The sequence below is a fragment of the Lasiosphaeria miniovina genome (genome assembly GCF_030549165.1).
Source record: "Lasiosphaeria miniovina strain SMH2392-1A chromosome Unknown B0T26scaffold_5, whole genome shotgun sequence".
NCBI classification, from domain to species: Eukaryota; Fungi; Ascomycota; class Sordariomycetes; order Sordariales; family Lasiosphaeriaceae; genus Lasiosphaeria; species Lasiosphaeria miniovina.
The window spans coordinates 1260491-1280729 of NW_026848224.1; the positions used below are offsets into that span (position 1 = coordinate 1260491).

General features: G+C 54.4%; 6 protein-coding genes across 6 annotated transcripts; 2 read left to right on the forward strand and 4 right to left on the reverse strand.

The window, feature by feature from the left end:
* Window positions 1-916: 916 nt before the first annotated feature.
* On the reverse strand, window positions 917-1316 carry B0T26DRAFT_649489 (uncharacterized protein; the record flags this gene model as incomplete). The annotated part of the gene is made up of 2 exons (XM_060438095.1): window positions 917-1188; window positions 1283-1316. The coding sequence occupies 2 exons, from the start codon at window positions 1314-1316 to the stop codon at window positions 917-919; spliced, it is 306 nt and encodes a 101-aa protein (XP_060294053.1).
* Window positions 1317-2750: 1434 nt separating this feature from the next.
* Window positions 2751-4617, reverse strand: B0T26DRAFT_677155 (uncharacterized protein; the record flags this gene model as incomplete). The annotated part of the gene is made up of 8 exons (XM_060440065.1): window positions 2751-2985; window positions 3391-3547; window positions 3613-3728; window positions 3823-4082; window positions 4163-4203; window positions 4314-4328; window positions 4423-4515; window positions 4599-4617. The coding sequence occupies 8 exons, from the start codon at window positions 4615-4617 to the stop codon at window positions 2751-2753; spliced, it is 936 nt and encodes a 311-aa protein (XP_060294054.1).
* Window positions 4618-5682: 1065 nt separating this feature from the next.
* On the reverse strand, window positions 5683-6758 carry B0T26DRAFT_677156 (uncharacterized protein; the record flags this gene model as incomplete). The annotated part of the gene is made up of 4 exons (XM_060440066.1): window positions 5683-5893; window positions 5972-6412; window positions 6509-6615; window positions 6681-6758. 4 exons carry the CDS (start codon window positions 6756-6758, stop codon window positions 5683-5685), a joined length of 837 nt encoding a protein of 278 aa, XP_060294055.1.
* A 3314-nt stretch (window positions 6759-10072) lies between these two features.
* Window positions 10073-11233, forward strand: B0T26DRAFT_677158 (uncharacterized protein; the record flags this gene model as incomplete). Its single annotated transcript, XM_060440067.1, has 3 exons — window positions 10073-10102; window positions 10183-10482; window positions 10703-11233. The coding sequence occupies 3 exons, from the start codon at window positions 10073-10075 to the stop codon at window positions 11231-11233; spliced, it is 861 nt and encodes a 286-aa protein (XP_060294056.1).
* Window positions 11234-14660: 3427 nt separating this feature from the next.
* B0T26DRAFT_741720 (major facilitator superfamily-domain-containing protein) lies at window positions 14661-16533 on the forward strand (the record flags this gene model as incomplete). The annotated part of the gene is made up of 3 exons (XM_060444005.1): window positions 14661-14936; window positions 15007-16159; window positions 16220-16533. 3 exons carry the CDS (start codon window positions 14661-14663, stop codon window positions 16531-16533), a joined length of 1743 nt encoding a protein of 580 aa, XP_060294057.1.
* Window positions 16534-17716: 1183 nt separating this feature from the next.
* B0T26DRAFT_780375 (uncharacterized protein) lies at window positions 17717-19475 on the reverse strand (the record flags this gene model as incomplete). The annotated part of the gene is made up of 5 exons (XM_060446685.1): window positions 17717-17925; window positions 18019-18067; window positions 18134-18285; window positions 18344-18868; window positions 19337-19475. The coding sequence occupies 5 exons, from the start codon at window positions 19473-19475 to the stop codon at window positions 17717-17719; spliced, it is 1074 nt and encodes a 357-aa protein (XP_060294058.1).
* Between the last annotated feature and the right edge of the window lie 764 nt (window positions 19476-20239).

Genomic DNA, 20239 nt, shown 5'->3' on the forward strand with positions numbered 1-20239 from the left:
AGCCGGGAAAAAAGAACGGAAAATATCCATGACACCAATACCCAGTACGTAGACGCCATACACTGCACCTCAACGCACGAGCAGGCCTGGGGCCCTGTAACGCGGAGACCTGGTGTGATGGCATGTGGGAAAGCGCGGGTAGGCAGTTTCCCGGCGGCTCGGTTCAGAACATGACCGGGCTAGTACGCGACTGGACAATGTGTGTCGGTCCGGGGCAGGCACCTCGCAGACCGGTTTAGCTACACACGCTGTGGCCAGGCGTGCAGGGTTTTATTACCTTGGAGTATGCGGGGGGCAGAAGGAATGACGTCGAGGCGACACACATCCGCTAAAAGTGCATTGGTCCATTTACATCTGCAGTCGAGCGGTGCCCGCTTCTCCATCACTTGAGCTGCCTTGAGAAGACCCGACCGCGACCTAACCGTGCCCCAACTCGCTTCGGCGTCATAATGCGAAGAAGGCCCCTCACACCCTCCCAATCTTCCACGGACGTTGGAGTCTTCCTGCCGCTACTGCTGCGCGGTTCTGCACGACATTGCAGCATCTTCCAATGTGTTCGTGCAGCCGGCTCAAGAAGCAGATGTTGCACCGTAATTGGTCCAAGGCGGGAAGGGACTCGTGTGGGGGGGCAGTCTCGAGCGGCACATTGCACCGCTCCAGCATGTTGAGAACTTGTGCCCACGAAACAGGCGCAGCCGAGATGACGCCGTGCATGTCCAGAGCTGTTCTTGGCAAATGCAGCCTGGTGTTCAATAAACATTCAAGGTGATGAAGTTGGCAACGCAAGGGGGCGCAGGAAATGGGGGACTTGATTATATAGCACTTCCCATTGTTTACTGCTAGCACGAACTTTGGAATAGCCTTGTTCATAGGTGTGGCCGAACCTATCCCATCACGATCCGACAAAGTCCTCTCTTTAAAATCCCTGCTTCGCAACCTGCGCCTTGGCAGCCGCAATCGTCTTCGCCGCGTTCGGATCAACAAAGCCACACCCTTGCTTATCGTTCTGGAACTCAGCGCCGATGCCCGAGCAGATGCCCACGTCCAAGCTGTTGTTGGCACAGCATCCCTCCTGGCAATCGGCGTTGTTGACACATCCGCCCGTGGTGAACTGCTTGCCCTGGCCGTTTCCGACGTCGCGAGCACCAGAGGCGTTAGGGGTGGCGATGGCGGAGATGGAGACGGCGACTGTTTGTGATGGCAAGTTAGTTAGCACTCCTATTGTGATGATTATGGGAGAAATGGCAGATTATGGGACAAATGGCAGAGTGGAGCGACGTACAAGCCAAGAGGGCAGCGAATGTGATGCGGACCATTTTTGATGATGAAAGTGAACGACGCCGGGCCGGTTTGATTATTAAATTATATGATTGGAGTAGTAGAGACAGTGACGATCGCAGATCGTGTTTGGGTAAGAATTGAAGAGACGGAAATTCGTAAAACGAGCGAAGGCTAGAGAAAAAGAAAGATAAAATTCCAACTCGGACGGAGAGGGACTGTTATTTTATGCATCTCATCCACGCCTGGGCCACCGAAGCCAAGCACAGCCAATATCCGGGCCATCAACCGATCGCCGGCTGATCTGATCCGCGAGGTTCAGAAACCTGCCTGCATTCCCTAGCGGGCAACATCAGACGTAACAAGTCGCATTCATGGATCAATTATCGGGATTTGCGTGGTCGCGAGGGCACGTGCCGTGTATCTGGCGCGGCCAGATTACCGAGAAACAGGAGGGCGGCTTGGGGGCTTGGCAAACGGCAAGCAATAGCGAGTTTGACGGTTTGACCCATTTTTTTGGCGGCGGCCCGGTGTGATCGACACCGTCTCAAGTTGACAACCTGTTGGAAAGCTGGCCCCAAAGTAGGCCAAAATCGGTCTAATGTAACAGTCTTATTGTGTGTAAAGTCTTGGGGCAAGTTTGGGGGCCTGCCAGCTGGGGGCCCGCCACATTTTACCCTGAAAAAGAGGGGTTTTCCTGGGCTAGGCCCAGAAGGTTGCCCTGCATGCGCCTCCAGGTCAGACCGCCGGCCCCCAGGTCAGACTGCCGGCGATTTCCGGGCTTAGTCAGGGCCTCGAAAATCCAACACAACCCCCCTCCCCCGCAGTGCGAGTTCATGCCGTCCCAACTTGGGGAAGTACCAACTCTTGTTAGATATGGCCCTTGCAAAGCGAAAAATGTCAAAGTTGTCTAGTGAGACGAATAAGATCTACTGTGAGATGTAGTTCGTAAAAGGGATGACCGCACCATCACTTCGTACAGAGCCCATCGTAGATCGCTCGACTCCCCACCCAAGAACAACCATAGTCAGAGGTGCGGATTCCATTGTTAACCAAACCGAAAGCTTGGGTTGTGATATTGTAGGTAAGGTAGGTAGCATTGGGGGCATGGGAGCCGCGCCGCGCTCCGTCGGTTTGCTGCCGTAGATCATGGCTTGCAACCTGGGGAATTTCCGGGATATGAGCCGACGACGACATGACCGAAACGAATGGCATCATCCGCAACGTACTAATGAACATTCATGTAGCGCCACAGGAAGCCACGACCTGTAGTCTGTCATCAGGAGCGAAAATAGCGCAACGCGTCGAACTTCTTAGGCCTTGATTAATTGGCATTATACTTGCAGCAATTGACCCAAAGCCGACAGCACATCCAGCACGCCGTATACCAGTCGCTGCATAGACAATTGCTGCCATCTGTCGTATGTGGTATTCAGGCCATCTAGCGTAATTAGACCGCAGGCAGCTAGTAATTATGGTCCATGCCGATGGCCTCCTCCGGCATAACCGCCACCGCTACCACTCTCGGCCTTGGGGTTCAAGATGCCGTCAAACACGGCCGGCCAGTCCACCGCCGTCACGTCCTTGATCAGCCGCAGGATGTCGGTCAGCCCGTCGCGCCGCATGACTCGCCAGTTATAGAAGGACCCAACCGACGCGATCCAGCTGGTCGGGCTGAGGGTGTCTTGATCAGCACATGTCTGTCGTCTGAAAATAAAAAGGAGAGGGAAAAAAAAAGGAAAAAAGGAAAAAAAAAAAAAGGAAAAAAAAAGGAAGAAAAAAAGAAAACTTAACTCGGCCACAAGGGGACGGGCAAGAAATCTGCAACAAGTCGAGAAATTCGTCTTCACACTCACATTGTACGACGCGTAGAGTGCGTCCTTGGCCTTTCCCTGCACCTAACTCAACGAGTTCTGCGACGACGACGACGACGCCGCCGCCGACAGTCCGCCCGTGATCCCGCCGATCCCGCCAGAATGCAGTAGGACGTCAGCACCAGACTGCCATGTCGGGCCAGGCCTGCAGATAGCCGACCGATCAGGAATTCACGCAGCAGCCTCGACGCTTCGCGACGAAAAGGCGTTGGTGGCCATAGACATTTGCAGCTCCTACTTGATCTCGCTGATGGTGACCGACGAGTCGTCCGTCACCTGAAACTGCGGGATGCAGAAGAGCAGCGGCGGCTCCGTCTTGCCGTCGGCGGCGGTACCCTCGCTCCCCCCGATAGGCTTCCCGTACGGGTCCGGATACGAGCGCTTCAGTTTGAAGGCTTGCAGAATAACATGTCAGTTTCCTAGTTAAATGGAAGAGTGGAAAGCGAAAGCAATGCCTTACCAGCCTCCCGCGCCGTCGTCAGCAGGCCCGTTGCCCCGAGGATGTGGAAGCCTTGCAGAAGCGAGTTGGTGACCATGACGATGTGCCACTGCGACTCGGTCATGGTTGCCACGTGGCTGTGCGGGCGCGTCAGCTTCGTGATCAACTACGTTTACACGATATTGGAGGCAGGCAGCCTGCCCCGCCCGACATTTACACATGGGCACATACGTCGAGACAGTCTCAGAGCCGGCGGCAACCATGCCCGTCGTATCAACGTGCTGAATAGTGGGCCGGGTACCGTCAGCCACCGTTCCGTCCCCGCCGGATGCACCACCACCCGTGGTGTCGTCCGAGCCGTCGCCGCCGGCACTAGGCGGCGAGGGCGGCGCTAAGACTGAGCCAGACTCTGGGGGCCTATGCTTGGACACGAAGCTGATCTTGACCATGGCGGGAACCTGGCCGTCACTAGCACGCATGGCCGCGGCATTCTAAGTAGCCATTGTCAGTTTCGTCTCAAGATGTAAATGGGGTTCGGGAGAGCCCTCATGGCGTCCAGTCAATTACCCACCTCTTTGGTCAGAGAGATGTAGTATCCAAGCGTGGTCGTGTCTGCGACCGTGTTCTAGTTGTCGACGCAAAACAGGAGCTTCTTGGGCCTTGAACACAGCACGAGACTCGGTATCATGACAACGGACTGGGAACTTGTTGATTTTACATACAGCTTTGCCTGCTGCCTACTCGAAGACAGAGGCTCATCATAGACCAGCTTTGTTTTGCTCGTGGCGTTTGAGGCGATGTCAGCCGAAGACAATGACGTTTTCTAAACACCGGGGCTCCTCCCGTCAAAGAGGACGTGGAACGGAGTGGTGTCAATGATCTGCCTCAAAGATTTTGCCTCCTTGGAGTCCGTCTTTTTATTGCCTGTACGTTTCAATGTCAAGCTTATATTAGCCATGGTGTCTAATTAAGCGGGGGTAGGTCAAGTAAGTACGAAAAAAACCGACCTGAGTCGTTTGAAGCCATGGCTGCTGTGGGTACACCGTAGTATACAACTGTTTCCAAAACAACTTGAGCGTGAGACATGCCACAGTTTGGTCTTGTTGGTGAGGCAGATGCGCGAAGAACCTACGGTAATTTATGCCCTTGGCCCGCTTGGTCTGTGACAGGGTCCGGGTCCTGCAGCAACCAAGTCGCCAAAAATGCCGTCGTAAGTCGTCTAATCCAAGACTACTGAACACTGAGCAGTCAAGTCAATAAAAAATCTTCTATATGCCGACGTAGCAATATTGAGGAGCTGCTACTTGAAAAGCTGTTACATGAGGGGGGCCGACTACCAGGCAGGTTTAACACAGCTACATGTTTTGGTAAGAGTCGATGATTCAATGCTGCAGTTTACCTCGGAGCATGAACAGGCGCATCAATGCTGAGGAGAAAGGAGCCAAACTGGGATTTCATCGAGGAGCAAGCCCATTTACCTTGCCAGGTACAACGTCACGTTTGAGGAGCAAATACATGAGGAGCAAGGCTTCGGAACCTCGGGAGATGGTGTCTGCCCAATGTTCACGAAATGAGGTGAACCATTTACCATCCATCGGGTTTTCATCAACCTGTCCGTTGTCACCATTTGGAATGACTTGACGGGGAAAATATCTTTGGTTCTTGAAAGGAGACGGAATACAAGGCGCCTCCACATCATTATAGATAATTATTTGCCCCCAAGGGCACAATATCCCGCCTAGCTGTCAATGCGTGATACAGCATACACTTATGCCTTTGGAAAACCAACCAGCATGGGGTATCTTGTTGTCTATTCGCTCAATACGATTTTCGCCTCATTTTTCTTTTCGCCTCATTTTTCTTCTCGCCTCACTTTTCTTCTCGTCTCATTTTTCTTTGCTTCCCCACGACCACGATCGCGAAATTTGGCGGTCTTTTAATCCTTGGCCCTGCTAGTTCGGTTTCCAAACGAATGAGAGTATGCGGTATTACCTGAGCCACATGGACAGTTCAGAGAGGCACAATACATGGCTGTCCGGTTGCGTTTTCCTTGGCACACCCAAAAATATTATCTCGATTCTCGGCTTCATCTCAGCTGCTCTTTTCTCCATACCCACTGTGCGGAAAGCAGTCATATGGAACGTAGCCGCCCAAGGTCGGCAGCTCGACACAGTTCTCGCAGGGAGCCCTCCACAGGGTATCGCCAAACGAGCTGCGCTCAAACTTTGTCTTCGCCGCCACATCCCCAACCACCAATGCCATGCCCCGAACTTTACCTTGAAACACGCGGGGTGTGCCGGACCTGCAGCAATTTGAAGGTTATTCAACTCTGATTCACAGTTGACAGGAGCAGCAGGAATCAGAGAGACAAGGAACTTACAACTTCTGGTTGCAAATATACGGGTACGTCTCGGCACAATGGCCGTAGCTCTGAATCTTAGCTCGCTTCGTGATGTCGGTATTGGCGTACGCCGTCTTGAGCTGATCGAAGCGGAACGTCTGGAGAGTGGTCTTGTTGGTGACGCGGATGGTGGCGCCGAACATGAGCGCCACGGTCCCGCCGTTGGACGGGGGCACACCGGCGACCACGCACGCCATGTACGGAGGCTTCTGCATGCCGCTGATGTCCTTGTCGACGAGGAGCGACATGAACTTGCAGTAGATGGCTAGAAGCGGCAGATACGTGTCTTCGGGCGTCGCGCTAGACGGGAGCGGGCAGGCTGAGAAGACGTACCCGAGCGCGGCGTCAACGTCGCGCATGTTTAGTGTTGCGCCGCAGTAGCTGACCGACACGGCGGTGTCGACGGACGCCTTTAGGCCACTGTAACGAATTCTGTTAGCAGCGTTGAGTGCCGGTGGAAAAGCAGAGCCAAGTAGGTAGGTATCTACTTATGAGCGTAGAGGGTCGCCTACTTACTCTTTGAAGAAGCTGTTCCACACAGACGTGACGCCTTTCTGGTGCTTTTCACCTGTGATGCCGTAGTCTCCTGGCTTTGCTGCAAGCTCCTTCAGAAAGGCCGTGGCCTGGGTTGTGGTAAGCTCATTCATCCTATGTCAATCAAAAGACTGAAGGCGCTTGAAACACATACAGAGTCCTTGGTATAGGATGTGAAGACGTCCTTGCCCTTCAGCTTGGAGTTGAAGGTTTTGAAGTTGTCCCAGCTCATGGTCAAAGCTTTGGTCTTGATGTCTCGTAGGCTTGGGCTAACGTGGGAGGCTTGACGTGGTAAGGATTTGGATTGTGGCCCCTACGTAAGCAAAAGAAAATAAGAATCAATAGTGGGAGCAGGTCTGTCTCTTATGCCCTGTTCTGATGTTGTCGGGGCCGTGTGTTATTCTGTAACGTGGGGTGGGCTTTTGGGGTACCTTGGCCTCGTGCGGTTGTGACAGGAGGAGTGTGCAGTGTGCGGTGCTTACAAACGGGTATCTCTAAGGCCAAGTGAGGCCCAGTGAGCCCCATCGAGGAGCAACGCTGCATATTATTATCGACATGCCATCCACATGCCATCGACATGCCATCGAAATGATTCGATTTTTAGTCCTCGTCGATTATGCCTCACCTCTCGCAAACGCGATCTAATATATTAGAGCTGCAATGTAACCTCGCCCACTCTCGTCCTCTTCCACCTCTCTTCCACTCCTGAATTACAAATCCACAACGATATGATAGGGGCCCATCAGCCGTCAATAGATGCACCAATGCTCCTAGCTTAAAACTCCAGCAGCACTTTTTTGTATTCACCCCAAAGTTTCCATAGCCACAACCGCGCATCATCATTACCACCATGGCTTCCACGCATGATGTGAGTCCTCCCTTGTCCTATCTCACGTCCCAACGCCACCAACCCTGACTAATAAATAGCACGGCTAGCTAGCCGACCAGCCCAACCCTCAGCACGGCCAGAAATCCGACGAGTTCGACGCGAACTCGTATGTCGAGCTGCGGACTCACCAGGTGCCGCACGGCTGGTCCAACCACCCGGACCGCCTCGGGGCCAACACACACTTCCACATCGACAACGGCGAGGTCAAGGCGGCGCTGCAGGCAGATTTCGGCCTGCCCGTGGCCAGGCCGGTCCTGACCGACGGCAAGGCGCTGTACCTGCTCGAGGGCGGCGACGGCCGGTACTACCTATGGAGCGGCATCTCGGACGAGGTCGCCCGCCTCGACGAGACGTCGCTGGACAAGATCCTGGACGTGCTCAGCAAGGGGCCGGCGCAGAATCTGGGCCGGAGTGTGGTTGCGCGCGTCGGCGAGGGGATGGCGGAGGTAGTTTAATTGAGATGCAGAGATAATGCAATGCAGAGATAATGCGATGCAGAGATAATGAGATGCAGAGATAATGGGATGCATAGATAATGAGATGCAGAGATAATAAGATGCTCAGATGCTCGGATTTTTTCATGTCCACTGTAGTGCATCACGTAAACCGGTCATGAAGCATTACTGACTGCCATAGATGGCCACTAGAGAGGTCAAGGGGGGGTATTGGGCAAATGTGTCGTGGGGCTCACAACAAGAGCTTTGATCTACGCACCCTACTAAAAAATCACCGCACCCTAGGGGGGGTAGTTGGCAGCTGCTGGCAACTGAGATACTCAGAGCCTAATTTAGGCCGGTAAAATCCTGAAATACGATCCAACCGCCCATGCGCCTGCCATGCAGCCCGACGGCCCGGGTCAACGGCGTTGAGGCCGTCAAAACCTTCAAAAGCCCCCAAAACGCGTTTGCAGTGGTGTTTTCCATTTTGACGATTTCTTCGTTACTGAGTCAGCCCCAGAATAAAGGCAACTTGCAAATGGCAACTCTGAGGCCCGGATTTGTACGTAAAATAGCCAAAAATTATGGTAGTCACCCAACTATCTGGATATCTGTTGACATAGTGGATTTGTTGATATGGTGATGCAATTCCTTGGTGTTGAGTCTATCAATCTAGCAACCTAGTAAACATAGTCCGGGTCATCGTCGTCATCGCCCTCTTCTTCGTCCCTTTTCTTACGAGGAAAAGGGTCATCTTCATCCCCGGAATCGAAGTCCTCATTCTCTTCTTTAGTATGAGCTGTATTCTCCCAAGCTTTCTCCCAAGCTTGACGGCGTTGAACCCTGCGGGCCCGCCACTCCGCTACATCCATAATGTGAGGATCAGGGCCCGGGGTCTTGGCCTGGCTCCTCGATGTATGTTGTTGACATTGTTAAGACTGTCTGTCAGGTCGGCGTTGTTCATTTTGACCATGTGTAGCGTGCAGGTTTGCAGTAAAAATGCTCACAAAGGACTGGAAAGGCCAGTTGGCCTTTCCAAGACTTGAAACACCAGCCGCGCGGCACAACGGTATGCATGTGATGTGTGAATAGTGGCATTTTAACTTTACCGGGCTTCAGTAAGCTTCCTTAGTGCCCGGTAAGCCGTTAGATAGCTGCCAGGAAATACGGCATTTTACCATACAAAAAGCGGTCCCTGCATTGGCAATTGCCAGGGACCCCACCTAGGGTGCGGTGATTTTTTGGTAGGGTGCGTAGATCAAAGCTCCACAACAATGAGCTCTCCCCGCTGCGCAAGGGTTCTCCAGCCTCTAGCAGATGCCCTCGCGAGGACGCGATTGCGGCTGCCCGGGGCTGTCTTTGTCGAGCTGGTTTCGAATTGCAAAACTCTTTGATGGTTGAAGGGGAGGCCGAGACACCGAATCACCCAGACCGGGCCCAGGCTGCGAGGGTGTCCCATAGATAAGTGCAGGAACCTGAGATTAGTTTTACTCCAAGGAACACATTTTTACCAAAGTATGGGTGTGAGGGTTCGCGGCATAAGGTGCAGGTCCGCTTGCGTCTGCATGGTAGGGTCGGCTGCGGTCCGGTGGCCCTAGGCGGGAAGGTACACGAGCATGGAAGTTGACGCGAGGAAGCTGTGTCTGCATCTCTCCCGTGACAACGGAAGATAATTAGATCGAGGATGGGGCAAGCGAGTGTCCAGATCTACGCGTACGGACGGTTTCATTCAATGGGCTCAATTCTTGTGGCCTAACAATTCTTGTGGCCTAACAATTCTTCTGACCTAACAATTCTTCTGGCCTAACATCAAAACTGCCGTAATCATTGTTCTCAGGGCTACTGTGTTCTGTAGCTGAGCCATCCAGCCACTCGACGACAGATTTCCCCGGCAGAGGACCATTGAAATATATATCTGAGGTATCACCAAGAAAGCCTGCGTAAATGCCTACGATAAATACGTTACATGCAGGAGAATTTAGCCTATGTGGCTGATACTGCCACTCTCAATCTGAAAATCCTAAGCCAAACCTAGCTGCACAGCCAGCCCACCTTGCTCCTAGTGTTTAGGTTTTGGACTTGAGCGGGGCAGCCCCATCGCTTCTGTTCCATACGCTTCTGTCCCGTCTTGGTCTCGCAGACTCGACCTTTCAACTTCCAACTGTCTTCATTCAGAGAACCCCGGCCTCGCTCTGCAGGGGCTAAAGCGCCATATATGCAATGGACCCATTTAGCATTGCTACTGTTGCTGTGCGACTCCTTCGCGCCTTCTATATCTCTCGTCACCTATTTGGCCCGTCATAACTAACATTTCCCCGCGGAAACGGCAGGCCGGGGCAACAAGCCAAGCCATCTCCATCTCGAAAGCTCTCTACGACGCCCACAGACGATACAAGAACGCACCCTTGGCTATAGTCACCATCGCCACCAAGTCCCAGCTGATTGCCGCCTCTCTAGAGAAACTGCAGTCTTTTCTGCTCCGTCGCGACGATCTTTCCGATGCCTCGGGCAATGCACCTCTCGACCTCGTATCTGTCCTCGACACCGCCCTGCAGGGCTGCGTCGTTGTTTTCAGCTGCTTGGAAGTCGACCTCATTCAAAAGCTGGCTCTAAAGGCCGAGTCCGGGAATGTATCGTGGACAGACAGGCTCGGCCTGGCGTGTGACAAAGAAAGGTTCAAGGAACTGCTCGATAACCTCCGCGACCTTCAATCAATTATCAATGGGGTACTCGGCATGTAGCAAATGTTGGTCGCGTTCTTTTCCATGACAGCTTCAGCTCGTCCAGGTTGGCCTGCAACTGACACCAGTCATCGGATTGACCAGAAACACATTGCTTGAGCTCAAACAGCTTCTTAACAAGGAACGTGCAAATAACGACAACAGGGCGTTGAGAACCGAATCACTGCGCGCGAAATATCCAAACATGCGGGCGCCACCATCCTTATTTGAGACTCTACCGCTGTCCACCGGCAGATCTTCAGGCTCCGGAAACACCGACATGTCATTCCAGTTTGACCACCAGATCATCAACACCGCAGTCTACCGCAGGTTTATTTCTCAAAGACGAGTCTCGAGGGCCAAGCCGGCAGCCCACAGTAGCCCGGGAGACTTGCCGCCAGCCGGACTCACGAGCAGGTCTGTTACAGACGACAGCGAGATGCAACAGATTCCAGGAAGCAACTATTGCCTAGGGGACCCGCCTCCTCTCGCCCTCTTTACCCGCCGGAAAGAACCGGCAGCCTCCGTCTCTAACGCGCTGCCCGGCCTCAAGGAACCGCAAGCAAACACCAAGCCAGAGCTAAGGCCTAGGTTGATAGCAGATCCACCGCTGCTGATCTATGATAATATGGGGTGGGGAAAGATTGTTCAGTTGAGATGATGATATTTTAAGGATAAAGAAGCGCCTCATGCACAAGACCAAGTATAAAATCCAGCTACCACGCAAAGGATAGAATGACGGCTGGAACAGAGCTAGGTTCCTGTTCTGTTCATCGGAAGAGGATAAGAGACTCGAGCGCTATCCAAACAGCCCTGGCGAGATGGTAGCAGAGACACGCCCACGGTCCACAGATGTCGCAAGACGTCACCTTTACCTAATCATTGGAGACAATAGGTCAAGTCAACACACCTCGGCGGAATTCGACAGTGTTAGCCCCTGACGGGAGAAGTAGGATGTCATCTCCGAGAACTAAGTAGGCCGCTCCTCTGCCCATCTGTACTATCTGCACTATTTGCGTGGTTTAAAGCGTCCGTAAAATCTAACCGAGAACGCAGATCGCCCTAGGCGACAGCTGGTAACCAACAACAAGGGGGAAGAGAGACCAAGACCAACAACAAGGGGGGAGAGAGACCAAGAGAGCCGCAGCTGAGAATATCCAAAATCCACGACCGATCAAAAGGACGACCGCAGTAAAGCTAGACCATACCGCCAACGGTGATACGTTCGAAGAAGAAAGCTTCCAGCCCGAGAAGGAGCACATATCGAATATAAAACACGGAGAAAGGTGCGCTGAGAAGACGAACTGCGATACCAAGATCCCGTTTCAAGACAGATCTGCTCTCTCTCTCCTGACATCGGCACAGCGACAAGGACCAGAGGGCCGTACAATGTTTGAGCTGAAAAAGACGAGGAAGACAGTGGAACCACTTCACCACACCCGGCGAGATACGAGCAAGCAAGCAACCAACCAACAAACCAGCAGCGCGGGCAGCTGGCTCGGAACTTCCAGAATCCAGAGTGACATCGGCAACGGGGCGGCCGCCGCCGCACAACCAGGGGACGGAGAAGACGGCAAGGCAAGGAAGGACGGATCTTCAAGGAGCCGCGTGGCCATCCGCGGAGGCCGAGGGACATAAGCATGCCGCTGGAGATCCGAGGCCGAGGCTCCGGCGCTGGAGCCAAGTGACCGACCGGGATGGGAATAGACATGGATACTCAGTCTCGACCAATCACGTGCGGCTAATAAGTGCCGGTAGGGGTTCGGTGTTGATTGGGATGCTCAGAGGATTTCTCACGGCGTATTGGTCGTTGCGTTGGTGTTTACGTTGGTGTTTGAAACGCCGGCTGCACCGCAGGTCGACCACAGTTTAGAGCCCGCAACACTCACCCGGTCTCCCACTCAGCTATTGTGTAAGTTCCGGTCCTGTAAGTCAACTTCGATAGGCCGAAATCGAAGCTCTAGATTCGAATAGGGTTGGCTGGTTTAGCATTCGTGTCTGCTTTTCACGTTTTAAAGCCGAATCACGTCAAGCAGGTCCAGAGAAGCTGGGGATCATCCCCGCTAGAAACCGGGAACAAACTAGAAAGTGTCTTTGGCCCCAACAGCTCTTCTGTTGAAGATCGGCATCCTGAGTTCTATAAGGATGTCGTCCAGGTTTACGTGCCGAGGTAGTCGCTTAATTAGGAACAAAAATGACCAAATAGAATACACGAGCAGCTTGGTGTGGGTGTTCTTTAGTGCATTTGTCATAATAAAGGACTTCGATACCTCTATTTACTTGTCTTTTCATCACTAATTCACGACTTTGTCAGCAAGAATAGGATAATCCGAGGCCACGCGAACATTCAACAAATGGATCACGGCTTTCTCGTGGAAAGAAAACGGCCTGACTTCTCGCCGCAAGCCCAATGCTAAAAAATCCGGAAAAAAGTTCCCAACTCGGGGTCTGGACCAGCTGATTGGGTAGAAGAAGGGCCCCAAAGTGGTGCCAAAGTTACCAGGATCGGGGTTTGGACGGGCTCATTGGTCCGACAGAGCCTGGGTGGGGCGTGGGCAATGCAATTGGGTCTGTTTTGGGACAGCGTGCTAAAATCCTTTCTTTGGGAAGGTGGGATCGTTTCTTAGGTTGCCGGGCGCGGCGTCGGGGGGATTTGGGCATTTGGGGCAGCCGCCTGATTTGACCCGCCCTGGCGCATCACGCCGAGACGGCGGAGGCACCCCCCTCCAAAATAACCCTGGGCAATAACCCCAAAAACACCCCCAAAGCCCTGGCCAGCGTCGCAGTCGCTGCGTGGAGGGCTGAACAGATAGAGGGACGGCGCGAAGTTGGAGGGCAGATTAGGACCACACGCGGATCAGTTGAGGAACCCACCGACGAACGACGTGCCGTTTTCAGTCACTCTGGAAAAGAAAATAGACGTTTCCTTTGCTCTGCATCTCCTCGATTTTTCTCGATAGATCCCTCAAATTGTCCCGCGTCCGTGTCGGTTGGCTCCCTATCCCAGTGTTTTAAAGTTTTTAGTCTTCCCGCGCCGTTCAAATCTCACAGTGGAGGCACAACAATACAAAACGTCACTCCGCGCCGGGAGCTAATTGCACCCGCCGATGCGGGGAGGGAACTTTATGGCCCGTCCTGATTGGCCGGCTCGGCTGGCGTTGCACGACCATTGCCTAGAATTTGCCCGACCCCGACTTGGCTGGTGCTAGCTGCGCGTGCACACTGCAGACCACGCGTAGTCTAGAACGAGGCAGGCGCCAGGGCTGCTTATCGAAAGATTTTTTATTATTTTTTTTTATTTTTTTTTTTGGTATTTTGCCGGCTTTCGTCGGGTTTTGAGTCTGCAGTGCTTGCATCTCGCGTGAGATGGCTTTTCCTCAGCTAATGCTGCAAAAATGGCTGGCAGGAGGTCTCAATTGCTCACCTTTGGCGGGGTCCTCGCGATTTTCTCCCCATTTTGGCCAGCGAGAATTGGCGGACTTCCCTCCCGCGTCAGCGGCTCCAGGCTCTTATCCCATTTGACTTGTGAGCTCCCGCTGCAGCAGCACAGTATGTCACTGTGTCACAGGGTACGACGACTACATGCATTCATTACACGTCACGAACCACCCACAGGCTGGTGAAAGTGGAAATAAAGTGAAAGGATTCGCCGCGTTTTGCCAATTAAAAATGGATCACTGGGCCCTGACTGGGCCCCTTCCTTGGTTGCTTGGGATAGAGCGAAAACCGCGGGCCGCGGGTTCCGCTTTCTGCAGCACTTTTTGTTCGCTGTTGATTGGTGTTGATTGGGGTCGACTGCCGTTTTGTTCGCCCGTCGACCCAACCGGGACGGGGTTGGCCCGAGCACCGCAATCCTTCCCACGCCCCCTGGCCGCCTTTGCAATGGCACCCTGCTGCCGTGGCTCACTTCGGGCTGGCTGCCACCCCCGGCCGTCTTTAAATAAGACGCGCAGCACGCGCTCCTCCCGACCATGTTTCCGTTTTGACGACCACCGCCCTCGCCTCACCTCACCTCACAGGCCCACTCCCGAGTCTCGACAGTCTCGACAGCCTCGACAGCCAGCCAGGATCCCAGCAAGAGAGTCACAATGGCGGCCGACAGCGAGACGGCAAGCAAGAAGGACCTGGGCGCCGAAACCACAGCCAACAACTCGGATTTCGAAACCGGAGACTCCAAGCCCATCCAAGATGAGAAGCTCACGGGAGCGGCCGGCGCAGAGACCGACCCCGTCGCCGACGAGAAGGCCGCCGCCGCCGCCGATGCAGCTGCAGCCGCAGCCTCGGACGAATACCCCCATGGTTTCAGGCTGGTGGTGCTTGTTGCCGCCGTCATGATCACCGTCTTTTTGACCTCTCTCGACCAGGTAAGCACCGACTGCTAAGCCATGTTAACTGGTAGGGTGGGAGACGAGGTAGACACTGACACACCCCCAGACCATCGTCGGCACCGCAATCCCTAAGATCACGGACGAGTTCCACGGCCTCAGCCAGGTGTCGTGGTACGGCTCGGCCTACTTCATGTGCCTGGGCGGCTTCCAGCCCGCTTGGGGCAAGGCCTTCAAGATGTTCCCGCTCAAGACCACCTTCATCATATCCATCTGCATCTTCGAGCTGGGCAGCCTGATCTGCGGCGTGGCCCCGACGTCCGAGGCCTTCATCGTCGGGCGGGCCATCGCCGGCGTCGGCGGCGCCGGCACCGCCATCGGCGGCACCGTCATCTCGGCCTTTTGCGCGCCTCCGGAAAAGCGCCCCACCCTGATGGGCTTCATCGGCTTCGCCTACACCATCGCGGCCATCTTCGGGCCGCTGCTCGGCGGCGCCTTCGCCGACCGCGTCACCTGGCGCTGGTGCTTCTACATCAACCTGCCCATCGGCGGCGTCGCGCTCGCGCTCATCATCGTCTTCTTCCAGACACCCGAGATCGCGAAGGTCGACCACGGCATCCACGGCTGGAGGCAGAAGTTCCTGCACATGGACCCGCTCGGCATCGCGCTGGCCATGGGCGGCATTATCAGCTTCATCCTCGCGCTGCAGTACGGCGGCGTCGAGCACGCCTGGGGCAGCAGCACCGTCGTCGGCCTGCTCGTCGGGTCCATCGTCATCCTGGCCGTCCTCTTCGCCTGGGAGCTGACGCTGGCCGGCGACTACGCCATGCTGCCGTGGCAAGTGCTCGGGCGGCGCGCCATCTGGGCCCCGTCCGCCTTCCAGGCCTTCTTCGCCGGCTGCTACTTCTTGCTGCTGTACTACCTGCCCATCTACTTCCAGAGCATCAAGGGCGTCGACGCCGTGCAGTCGGGCGTCGACAACCTGGCGCTCGTCATCGCCGGCTGCCTGGCCATTGTCGCCGGCGGCATCGCTGTCACTACCAGCCGCCACGCCACGCCGTTCATGATCGTCGGCGCCGCCGTCACGGCCGTCGGCTGCGGCCTGCTGTACACGCTCGACGTCGACACGAGCGCCGGCAAGTGGATCGGCTTCCAGATCCTGCTGGGTGTCTCGGTGGCGTTCCCCTTCCAGAACGCCCTCAACATCATGCAGGCCCACACCAACCCCGACGACATGTCCGTCGCCACCTCCATCCTGTACTGTACGTGTCCCCCCTCTTCCTACTTCTCATTTATGACCCCGACTAACTCCTCGACTCTAGTCTTCCAAATCCTCGGCGGCGCCTTCAGCGTGTCGGCGGCGCAGTCAGCGTTCGTCAACCGGCTGATCGCGACGCTGGCCGAGACGGCGCCCAACGTGCCCCCGCTGCTGGTCGTGGCGACGGGCGCGTCGCAGCTGCGCGGCGTGTTCACGGGCGACAACCTGACCGGCGTCGTGCTCGCCTACATGCACGGCATCCGCGCCGCCTTCGCCGTCGCCATCGGCATGGCCGGCTTCGCCTTTCTCCTCGCCTTCCTCCTGCCCTTCAAGCGCCTGCCCAAGGGCAGCCCCGGCGACGCCGTCGTGATGGCGTGATTTATTTTTTCCCTGCTGGTTTGGGTCGTGTGTTTATGCATAGCGGAATCCCCGCGGGTTGTATGTTTTGTGGGGGGATATACCTTTGAAGAAGAAAAAACAGGATACTATACCATACAATAATAATACGTGAGAGGTGAGGGGGGGGGGAGGGCGGCTTAGAGGGCTTGCTCGGTCGGTGTACACTCGGTCTGGGCCTTGGATATGAACATATACATAATTAGACAGGAATGTCGGCGAATATATCTCTTCTCATTTGTTGCTAGCTTATTTCGGCTGCAACTCTCTATTGCAACACCGGATTGCAGGCTCAACTTCTCGAGCGGTCCTTTCAAAGTGAAGCCGGTCTTTGTTCCACTCCAGCTTGTTCTGTAGGAGACTTGTCCCAGGTCCTCGGTCTTTGTAGTTACCTACATATCTTTGAACAACACCACACAGTCTCTCACCGGCTGGAGGACCGGCCGGGAGTCTCCATCCTGTCAGCCGTAGCCTCAATCCGGAGCTGTTCCACTCGGGGAGAAGTGAACACTGCATATAGGCCCGTTTTGGGCCCGTTTTTCCTTCTGGCTGCTCTACTACTGGTCGTTTGTTCTATTGTGCCGGATTTTGCGCCCCAGTCAGTAGCATTCAAGAATTTAGAAAGCTAGGTACAGAGGGATATCGACAACCTCTAGTTAATTTCAAGCCTCCATTGATGTGCTGGGCACCCGAGAGCGCCTGAGGAATTACCATCTATGGATCCATTGCTTCGCCCCTCAATCTTCTTTTAGCCAAAACTTTTCTTCTCTTTCTAGAGCTCTATCTGTTGGGCCATGTGCCCCATTACATGCGGATCAAAGGGACAAGATTCACCATTCATTGAAAAACTTGATCAAAATGAATAATTATACCAATCTGTATTAACTAATGGCACAAAATAAGATACAAATACGAATACAATACATCCGCCAATTATAGCCCCTCTAAACTAAACTTGCTCTTCGACGAACCCCATTTGTTCAAACACCACTAGCCCATGGGCGCTACCTACGGGCAGGAAGGGGTGCAGGTTTGAGTTCAACCGCCTGACGACAGGAGGGAACTCCCGACCACTCAACGCCGTTGCCCCGTCTGCCTGTTGACGTATCGGTTCATGTTCTGCGCTTTGCTGATGTTGGCCACGGCCACCGGCCTGCTTGCCTGCTTACCTGCTTGCCTGCTTGCCTGCTTGCATGATCTCGACAATTTGCTGATGCTGTTCCTTGGTCAGAGGACCTTGAACTTGCATCACCGCCTCAAACAGATCCTCGCGGATCTCCTCCCGCGGGCGATATGCCCAAAGACAGTTCAGGCAGTTGACCTCTCCCCGCAGGCAGGTAGAGAACACTGCATGATCTCCACGATTTGTTGATGCTGTTCTTTGGTCAAAGGACCTTGGACCTGCACTGCGGTGGGAGGAGATCGTCGCGGACCTCCTCCCACTTAGCCATCGTGAGATTGAGATACAATGAGCAGGCGATATGCCCGTTTTTAGGCTCAGACGGTTGAACTCTCCCTACAGGCAGGTAGCGAACACCGACAATCTCCACAATTTGCTGATGTTTTTCTTTGGTCAACGGACCTTGAACTTGTATTGCGGTGGGAGGAGATCCGAGAGGAGATGGATCTCCTCCCACTTGACCATCGTGAGATTGAGGGGCCAGGCGGCTAAACTCAACCTGTAGCCAGGCAGGAAACATGCGGCGGGCGCTCGGGTGACGTGTTGTTGTCTATCTATTGACGTATCGGTTTATGCTCTGGTATTGCGCACCGCCGTCACCGCTGCGTATACCTTCATAGTCCCTTATGAGCTTGTGGTGCTTGCACGAACCAGTGTCTGGCCCCAGGCGGGCGGTCGTGCTCCTGCTGCCGGTCCTGGTCGCAGCCAGCGGGTCGAGAAAGCCGCATGGGTCCGGCTGGGCGTGATAGGGGTACGTGCGACGGCCTTGCCCTTTCCCCTTTTCTTGACGGGTGTTGCCTTGGCGGCGGCCTTGGCCTTTCCCTTGCCCTTCGTTGGCGGCCGTGTGCTTAAAGAATCCCTTCTTTGGCGTAGCCTTGGCTTTGCACTTGCCTTTCTTTCCTGCGGCGCCGTCGGTAGAGTCGTCGCCGTCACCACCATCGTCGTCATTGCCGTCGTCACCTTTGTTGTTCGGGTGGACCAGGTGGTCCAGACAATAATAGTGGCGGTTTTCCCAGACTTCTCCCGGCTGGCCCTTGGGCCGAACGTCGAAGGCTCTCTTGACCTTGCTAATAGTTGCGCGTGCTTCGTCGCTGCGCAAGATCTTTGCGGCGCCCCCGGATGGCCAGTCACGGGTGCCTAAGAGGAGGCGCCAAATGCCCTCTTTTTTCTTTCTTTCTTTTTTTTAAACCCAGCAGCGCCAGCCGTCGTTCTACCTTCGTAGGCAGCTTGTCTCCGCTAAAAAGAAGCTCATTACCACCATCAGGTGGTTGTTCGCCCCGTGGGATCTGACTTTGGTGAAGGGCCTTGGCTGGCTGGCGCTTTACATCTTAGGTCGAGGCGACGTCGCCGGTGATTATGCTATGGCTGTCTAAGGCAGGGACTGCTTCTTCTTTTTCTTGAGGATTCACAGACTAAGACAAGGTCGCGCTTGTTGGCTGGCCGTTGGCTGGCCGTTGGATCGATCTCTTCATTGCGACCACATGCTGGGAACAAGCAGTGCAAGGTGTTGAGCGCCGTGTTGCTCCCCTTGCGAAGTGATTAGATAAGTTCGCTTTGCTCATCATAGTGTATCCAAATTGCGTGGTTGACCAAGTCAATTCATACCTTGTGCCATGTCCTTCAGTGCCGTGGGGGTCCGGCTAAAATCACCGCCGGCGGCGAGGCTTGTAGAATCGACATAATGAATGGTCGTGAAAAGCGGTGGAAATGGCTGTCGATGCTTCCCTGCTGCAAATGAAGGCATGTTGTTGAGCTTGGTCTGGACTCTTGAAGTGAGGTTTTCTTTTGAACGACGAAGTGCCCGGGGTTGGTAGGCGGAAAGAGTCGAGCGGGAGAAAAATACGCAGAGGTGAAGAATGAGTTTGATATTCAAAGTGTGGGCCCAGCAAGGGTAGGAAAGTCGAATATTTTTCAGCAAGGTGTGTGTCAGGGTACAAACCCCCTGCCGCACAGGCAAACAACGGGACCGTTTCTTTCCAGTGGCACCCTTATTTCTGAAGGAGGTACCTCAAGCACTTGCTTACCTTGCCTAGAAGTACCTACTTCAATTTTGCTATGGGCTAGCGGCTAGAACACTGCAGCAGGGTCCAGAACGGCAGGGATATCTCCTTCCTTTTGAATGCCATTGCCCAACGTCCAGGCAGAACTGGATATATAGATAACTCCCAGCGGATGTGGGGCTGGATTTGGAGATTATTACAAAACAAGCAGTGCAGAAGTCGAGTATCCCTAGCACAGTATTACACAAATTTAGTAGGGGAGTTGGGTTTACCGATGAACTCCTGCGAAGACAGCTTTCAGACTCCCAGGACTCGTGGTTGCCGTACACGGTTATCTAGATAAGGGCACGGTCGATAGTCACCCAGGTATGAAGGCGGTGAGCTTAGCCCAGCTCGATCGCGTGAAGTTGACGGGGGCGTCGTCTAAACTACCTTATTCAAGACGCGTCGTGGTCCGAAGCCAGCATTCGTTATCTCACATATAGCTTGTAATTTTCCTGCCCTTTGC